Genomic DNA, 8,596 nt, shown 5'->3' with positions numbered 1-8,596 from the left:
CCTTTTGGAGGACATGTCACACACTCATATCACTAGTATCCTTAGGGACCCGACTCTTAAACAATCAAGGTAGCAGAGACTCAATGCTAAGAGCCATTTCACATGGACCTGTGGTTGTGAACATGTTCGCAACCAGTTGCAAGCTCTTAACATTCACAATGGGAAGTTTCAAAAAAAAAATTGAGCATTGGCTGCGAACTAGTTGCAAGCTTGCTCCATACCCAAGGGGTGGAGCAAGCAAGGAAACCATAGAAAAAAACAAACTCCACTTTGTGTTTGTTGTAAAGATTCTTTGAAGTGTACTATACAACCCCTCAAAAATAGTTTTGTGCAGAAAAGAAGAGGCTATAAAAGATCGCTACTTAGAAAGAACACAATCTCCACGAGAGTGTAACTAGGGCTGGTTGTTGGTTGCCAACATTTTGGCAACCAACCCTACATTTCAACAAGCTCTAAGTAACACAATGCATTAAAGAGGGGGAGGTGATGGGATCAATGGCACAAAAGTCCACGCATAGATAGACTACGCATATGCGAGTCCACGACATTGGATTACAATGGGAAACATACAGAACCCATCTATGGCATGCCACATGGTTGTTATGCCCGTGTATTACAGTCAATAAGCTTTCCATTGACAGCCCTCCAAAGTCACACCTCCCGTATTACTGTTTCCTGGCATCGGCCAAGAGCCGTTTGCATGGTGGGAAGAGACCTTATTGGCTTGCGAGCTCTTCTAACATGAGCAAGCCGTCAGATACACCCCCATCCTTGATGCCCTCAATGTTAGGGCGTGTCAAACAGAGAGGAGGGGATGGGAAAGCGTTGTTGACAAGTTGTTACAAGAACAAGAGCGCATTCACACAAGCGGGGCTGAACCACTGCTTCGTGAGCTAAGCAAATGTTGCCAATGGGGTTGTAACTCTATCTGTCACTATATAGTATGCCAACAAAATTGATTCCATCAACTAAATGACCCTCGTCTCTATATGACACAAGCATGGGGGGAAGGGATCTATGGTGGGGGTCACTTTCAACGCGCGGTGGGTCATTGATCTGGCCGCCTGAATTTACAAAAACTAAACTCAAATTTACAAAAAGTGCCATATTCATAAAAAAGACGCGGGGGTGAAGTGGTTAGGACACATGGGTCTGAAGGCGGAGGTCGTGGGTTCAAGTATGGTGGCACGTACCAAATTTACGTGCTTCCTCAAATTTATGTAATTCCTCAAATTTACAAAATCGCATCCAACAGCGATCGTGCTTCCAACGGTTGATCCCCTCTCGATTCACCCGTGTAAGATAGTGACATGGTTGAACGACCCTTTTAAGGTAAGAAACGAGCTACGTGTGCCCAAGATTCGGGCTGACAGGTCATGTTCACTGCAATACTTTTTCTTGTGTCCCCTTGCACTAAAGGGCATGCGGTCTTTAATGAAGCCTCGGCCATGGGCACCACGATAGTGAACTCAAGGCGGGAATCTCAAGGCGGATGGATGCTCATGAAAAATGCGAGGGCTGCTTGCGCTCCCGTGGTTTGAACCCAGGGCCTCCCTCCGTGAGCTGGCGCTCTAACCACTTCGCTCGCGTGCATGATTTGAACTCCATGACAAATAAAAGCATCATAAATAACTTGGACGCGTGTCCCCCTGTTCCCGTTTACAAAATTTGTCCTAGTTTAATTTTTATAAAATTTGATGGAGCTACGTGTCTCATGACTACCGCCTTGAGTTCAACATCGTGGATCCCAGGGCTGGGGCTTCATTGACACACCCCTGCCCTTTAGTGCTGAGGCTCGTTGTCCCTCGTCACTAATTGGCACACCCCTAGGAAGGATGAATGGCCCACATTAGGCGTGGCGAGGCAGATGCAATCCGAGTCGTCGGATCGTTTTTTGAACTAGGTGTGAGCTAAGTGTAATTAACTCGAGAGGTATGTGCACGACACCAAATTTTTTGTGATATCGGTGTGAACTCGATGTGAACTAAGTGTGACCTTGGTGTGAACTTGGGAAGGTATGTATATCACACCAAATTTGTTGTGAGCTCGACGTGAACTAAGTGTGAACTTCACCGCAATAATGTGATTAATAATCTTAACACACACATCCCCTTTGAGTGAGTATGTGATAGCTTAGTGGGTAGAGTTAATCCCACTCTAATCGAAATAACCTTTTGCATTCCCTAGGCAATCCAATAGCCACGATCAACTGACAATCTTGAGATGTCGATCCCACCTCCCAAAAGGAGGTGTCAGTTAGTGTCATGGCTAGTTTTCCAAGTGGATTGAGCGCATGTCGCCTTCTGTCTGTGTTACTCACTAGTGGCGATGCATGTATAATTATTATCAGCTAGTCGTTTCAATTGAGGTTGCAGGCATCGACAATATGGATGAGAAACACTGTACTCGTGTGGCCAAGAAGAGGCGCATTAGTTGTAACTAGTATGTGACCCGCGCGTTGCTGCGGCCAAGAAAAGCATGGCAATTGGATCTCTCTCTCTCTCTCTCTCTCTCTCTCTCTCTCATATACACACACACACACACACACAATGGAAACGTAGTCCTTGGAATCACTATAGAAAGATAACAATGCAAATGTACGCCTTCTCTCTATCTTCTATCTCTCTAGAATAGCATGGTAATTGGATCTCTCTCTCTCTCTCTCTCTCTCTATCTCTCTCTCTCTCTCTCTCTCTCTCTTTCTCTCTCTCTCACACACACACACACACACACACACACACACACACACAATGGAATAGTAGTCCTAGGAATCACAAGTAGGTCTTTGATATCTTTTTTATCACCTTGTTTCCTCCATTTCTCAATTCTTTTAAGTTGAAGACTTGCTCAATAGCTCTCTCTCTCTCTCTCTCTCTCTCTCTCTCTCTCTCTCTCTCTCTCTCCACATGGAGTGCTTTCGGGCGATCGGTTGCGATCAACTCATCCTTCACATGAATTCTAACAAATTTGAGTTGTCCATATCTCCTCACTCATCAATCAATGACAATGTACCACATTTCTACCAACTTGCTACTATTGCACCATGCTATCAAAACCATGGCTTGCCAATATACGGGCTTCTCATGACTCTCAGTTGGTTGGAGGTAGACAGGTTTTGATGCTTCGTAGTCATTTTGGTGGGCTACCAAGTTGCCAAGGAAAATCTCTCTCTCTCTCTCTCTCTCTCTCTCACACACACACACACACACACACACACACACACACACACACACAGTAACAGTGACATGCACGCACACACAGTGCGTGTACACACACATGCAAACTATCAGGTGCACAATTTTGGCTATTATAATTTGTATGTTGTTGAAAAATGTTGGATTTGCATATTCTACATCCTCTCTCTCTCTCTCTCTCTCTCTCTCTCTCTCACACACACACACACACACACACACACACACACACAGATTGACAACAACTTCTCAGACTCACAAATTTGACTATTGCAAGTCATTGGGAAAGGATGGAGTTGCAATCTGAACTACTTTATGCAATTTTTGAAGGATGGGACTCAACATCTTAATATCGGCATCGATCCAACAGGCCATGCAAATCAACCAAAAATGCGACGTGTGGAGGCCCTGTCCTTCCTCTAATTTTTTGAGGTCCATTATAAAGAGTATAGATAATGGACTATTGAGTAATAGTAGAAAACTATTATGTACGCAAGTGCTCGAGAAAAACCTAGGTTTAGTGCAATCCCACCTACAAATTTCTCAACTATATCTTATGCACCTTGGAGGCCTCTACCATGTGACATAAGGAAAGGGCGTGTGTGTGTGGAAGCCAAGGCAAAGAAAGAGAGAGAATGGATTGTATGCCAAGGAAAGCGACATCTCTCTCTCTCTCTCTCTCTCTCGGACAGACCACACACTTGTATAATTTAATTTGAAGATTAGGACAACCACAACATTGCCAAAAAAACATATAATTCCACCTACAAATTTCAAGATTTACCTCTAATTTCTAATTTTTTTGTTTTCAACAGCACTCACTCAACGATACTGAATTAGAAACATAAAAAATACATCGTCATGCTCAAACTGAGCCATGGATGCAAAAAGAATGACACTTAACATCAAAACCTTGACTTTTAAATTGACCCGCACGTTGTTGCGGCTAGAAAATGCATGTCTTCTATTCTTACAACATGAAATGCGGACGTTCTACATTGTAATGGCCCAATGTGACTGCACTTGCCTGGCTGCCTTCAAAAAAGGGATGTGGCCGCCTGTCCCAGTGTGACAGGGGCCTTAGTGACATGGCTCCTTGTCCGAGTGGATTGAGCGCACGTCGACTTCCGTCTTAAATGCTGTGTTATTCAGTAGTGGTGATGCATGTATAATTATTATTAGCTAGTCTTTTCAATTGAGGCTGCAGGCCTCAACAACAGCCTATGGATGAGAAACGCCGTCGTGTGGATCCGTTTCCTGCACCTCTTCCATCTTCAAGCCTCAGGGTCACTACGCCGCACACGGCTTCCCTGAAGGAGGCTTCTAATGAAGCTGAAGACGACAACATAAGAACTACACCAAAACAGAGGTGGCTGCTTGTTGAGGAAGAGCTGGGAGCATCCACAACTGGGCGGCGGCTTGCAAGAACTCCCTCAAGCCCAGCATGCAGCAAAATACAAGTCGTGCAGAAGGGTGCCTCCCCGACTGCAGAGCACTTCGCTAGAAGTGGTCAGAAAGTAATCAAGCAAGAACCAGCTGGTTCCAGTACTCCTTTCTTGAATATCCCCCGGCCGCTGGAAACATGCTATGAGACCAGCTGGCTTGAAATGGAGGCTTTACGGAAGGAGCTTGCTCAGTTGAAGGCTAGTGCTCGGGCTTCTAGAACGAGTGAGATCAATCAAATGTTGCGCGCTGCACAAGCGCTTGATTTGGCCTTTTTATTTGATGCAACCAACAGCATGCGTAGTTACCTTGAGGTAGTACTCTGTTGATTACATGCATGTGATGTGCTCCTCACAGATATATGTGAGAGAGAGAGAGAGAGAGAGAGAGAGAGAGAGAGAGAGAGAGAGAGAGAGAGAGAGAGAGAGAGAGAGAGAGAGAGAGAGAGAGAGGGATGGGGAGGGGGGGAGGGCATGGCATATTTGCTTTAACAGTTTACTTTCCGAACATCATTAACAGGTGGTGAAGACAAGAATCCTTCAGATAATCCACAGTATATCTGATGCATACCCGGACAGCCATTGCCGTGTTGCGTTTGTTTTTAGCCGAGATTACAAGGCCAAGAAGAGGTGCATCAGTTGCAATTTCACAGCAAGCTTTCATGGCTCTATGAGCACATTTGTTGAGGCCCTTTCTTGTGTACGAACAAAGAGCGTTCAAGACACTGCTCAGGACGTATTCAGTGGCTTGCAGGCACTAGCCAAGCTTGATTGGACTGCTCATAATAGAGTGGTATACCACATCGCAGATGCCCCTTGTCATGGCGACCTTCATGGCCGTGACATCGCCGAGCTACTACACAATCTTCGCAAGGATTGCAAAATATCGACATATACCTTCCTACATGTTCGAGCAACAACGGACAAGATGCTTGAAGAGTTCAAGAGAGCGGCTGGATCTGCAGCAGATAGTAGTTGGATTTATGAGGATGACTTCAAAGGCATGTATATTGAGGACATCCCTACGAAAGTAGCGATGGCATGCAAATCATCCATATCTCAAAGTCTGAGCACATTATCTTCTGCAAGAATGAATCTTTCAAATGTGAGGTTTGTGCCTTGCGATGTACAGGCAGCAACGCCAGATTGGGGCTCACTCGATGCTCAAGACGGCGAGGTATACAAGCTCAGAAGATATGATAACCTTGATGAAGTGTTACGGTGCATAGAGAAAGGGATACCTTTGGAGCTGGAGAAAACAGAATGTGTGCAAGTAAAAGTGGGGCATCATCCCTTTAGCAATGATGGGGCCTCTCGATGGCCATTCTATGCGCAAATAGTGACCCATGAATATGAGACGAAGACTATGGTGGTGAAGAGATTCAAGGACCGTCTTGGTGCAGATACTTTGAGGGTTCATGCCAAAGAAAAGTACATAGAGCAAATGGAAGTGCAGGCCATTTCTTCTCAATTTGCCGAGGAGTTTGACCGCTGCACCCGCAATATTCGAGAAGCCAAGAAGGTGACTTACATTTCACAAAGAATGTGTGTGTGTGTGTGTCACAAGAAGATTTAGAAATTTTCTCATGTAGGAAAACAAAGTCTTTTTCAATGTTTTTCATACAATGCATAACATCATGAGCTTCTGCTTGAGAGGCACCGCATACCTAGCTAGGTACGATTGGGGGCAGGGACCTACCGGTTCCCCCCCATCGGGCAGGCGGTCCCTTGCCCCCAATCTTACCTAGCTAGGTATGCGGTGCCTCCCTCACAGAAGCTCATGATGTTGAGGTAAGTCACAATGTGGGAATTATTGTGAGAATTTGTCCTAAACTTCTTGTGTGTGAAGGTCTCAAGTTTTATTATTAGCACTGAAAGGCAACACAAATGCTTCTCTCGGGAGCTTAAAATTTCCATTACATGTTTGCCCTTCTTAATTTGTTTGTTTTGCAATATGGTGAGGTAGAAGAAGTGGATGAAGTCATTCCAAGGGTTGGAATGAAACACAATACAGAAAAATTACCAAGGGTTGGAATAAACCATAATACACACAAATTACCTATGTAACGACGTAAAGGCTAACAAGGCAGAGTGCGTTCTACTTAAGTGAAGAGGTTGTCATTGCCTTCCATAGTTTGTGAACATTAGGTTGCATTTACTGGTGTGTCGGCCTTGCGATTGCAACCCAGTACGTACTACAACATGGAGGAGGTACTGAAGGGAATTTGTACGAGGTTCAATAGCAATGCAGGTTATGTCAATGGCAAGGGAGCTTACATAGATACATTACAAGTGAGTGCACACAAACCCCCCCCGCCCCCCCCCCCCCCCCCCCCCCCCCCCCCCCCCCCCCCAAACCCACTTCCCCCCAAATCCATTCTTTATTCTAGCCTTACTGTAATTTAGTCAAGTCTTATGGATAAAATTCTACTAATTTGATGTTGATGTAGGCCTTTTCTCATTGGACTCATGAACGCTCTGAAGGGACTATTATGGTGACTGACCTACAAGGAGTCCAAATTTCGAGTGTGGATACACGAGCATTTTTATTTTGTGACCTTGCAATTCACACCAAAGATGTGCTTCATTTCACGCGAACAAACTTAGGAGAAAAAGGGTTTGAACTTTTTTACAATTCTCATAAATGTAATACCATATGCCAAAGACTAGGTCTCAAGGCAACTTCTGATGTAGAAGAAGAGTTTCTCTTGACCGTATGAAACGTGCTGGGGGAAAGTGTATTTAGGATAGGGAAATCCAAAAGGAATTCATGAATGTGAGTTTTGGAGAATGGTTTTTGCTCACGACTTTCATAGAAGTTACACTGCTTAACTGATTATCCTAACTTGGCTTGATTATCCTAATGTTGCGTTATATGTGGATTGATAGAGTGAGGCTTATAGATTTGACTCGCCATCTCTAGTTGTGGCCTCATACATCACAAGAAGATTTAGAAATTTTCTCATGTAGGAATAAAGAGTCTTTTTTAGTGTTTTTCATGCATTGCATAACATCATGAGCTTTTGCTCAGGAGGCCGTGCATATTTAGCGAGGTATGATTGGGGACAAGGCATCACCGCCACCCTTGCCCCCAATTGTAAGCGGTCCCCTGTCCCCGATAGTACCTGGCTAGGTATGCCATGCCTCCCTCACAGAAGCTCATGATGTTGAGGTAAGTTGCAATGTGGGAATTATTGTGAGAATTTGTCCAAAACTTCTTATGATGGAGGATTGGGGTGATTACATGTGTTGCAATTGCACTTTAAAGAATGTGGATAGTGCCTTTAGGGCCACAATTGTGGAAGATGTGATGGAAATGGATGAAAGATTACCAGTTTATCCCTATTCATGCAAAAGCAAAGATTTGATACAGAATGCTTGAGGACAAAGTAAAGTACGTTACCTTGGTTACCCTTTTATTCTCAGTCTTCAGTCCTTTTGCACCTTGATCTCTTCGTATTTACTGATACGATAGAAAGAGTCGATCTCTCCTTGCTTTCCCCTACCCCTTCGTATCTCTCTCATTCTTTTTATGCTTCGCAGATTTTGAGAGAGATTTTTATGCTCGATTCACATTTTCTCGTTCTTGAAGGTATCCTCCATCCCTAGTTATCCTTCTTTACCAAGTACTTACTCCTTTTTTTGCACTACCTCCTTGCAAGGAGTGATATAGGTGATGCGTATCAAATATTGTCGTTTTAAAGCTATTTTAAGACGCTACATTCTAATGTGCACATTTTTTAAAAAGTCCTGGAGGATTGGGAATCCATCGAAAATAGTCGCTTTTTATGGGGCGAAGAAGAAACACCAATTGTTGGTGTATTGTATCTCACAAAGGACTCTCTACATGCCCACAAAAATACTACTGGACTTCAGGGCGTAAGCAGGAGGCAAGACAGCACGTAGGTGGTAGATGATGGACGGGGTAGACATTTGGCCAGGTTGGAACACAAGCCTTAAAGT

At 44.3% G+C, this 8,596-nt stretch overlaps 1 protein-coding gene across 1 annotated transcript; it reads left to right on the top strand.

The window, feature by feature from the left end:
- The first annotated feature begins 4,384 nt into the window (after positions 1 to 4,384).
- LOC147465348 (uncharacterized) lies at positions 4,385 to 7,480 on the top strand. Its single transcript, XM_086511575.1, has 4 exons — positions 4,385 to 4,948; positions 5,154 to 6,155; positions 6,782 to 6,925; positions 7,084 to 7,480. Exons 1-4 carry the CDS (start codon positions 4,415 to 4,417, stop codon positions 7,351 to 7,353), a joined length of 1,950 nt encoding a protein of 649 aa, XP_086367701.1. The 5' UTR covers positions 4,385 to 4,414; the 3' UTR covers positions 7,354 to 7,480.
- Positions 7,481 to 8,596: the final 1,116 nt, after the last annotated feature.

Source organism: Adiantum capillus-veneris, chromosome 1 (genome assembly GCF_014529385.1).
Source record: "Adiantum capillus-veneris isolate H3 chromosome 1, ASM1452938v2, whole genome shotgun sequence".
Classification (NCBI taxonomy): domain Eukaryota; kingdom Viridiplantae; phylum Streptophyta; class Polypodiopsida; order Polypodiales; family Pteridaceae; genus Adiantum; species Adiantum capillus-veneris.
The sequence above is the reverse complement of the archived record's forward strand: the minus strand, read 5'-3'. Positions and strand labels throughout refer to the sequence as shown.

Coding starts and splice junctions, on each gene's coding strand:
- LOC147465348 (XM_086511575.1), top strand. CDS start 4,415: ATGGATGAGAAACGCCGTCGTGTGGATCCGTTTCCTGCACCTCTTCCA. Junction 4,949..5,153: donor GCATGCGTAGTTACCTTGAG/GTAGTACTCTGT, acceptor CATCATTAACAG/GTGGTGAAGACAAGAATCCT. Junction 6,156..6,781: donor ATATTCGAGAAGCCAAGAAG/GTGACTTACATT, acceptor TGTGAACATTAG/GTTGCATTTACTGGTGTGTC.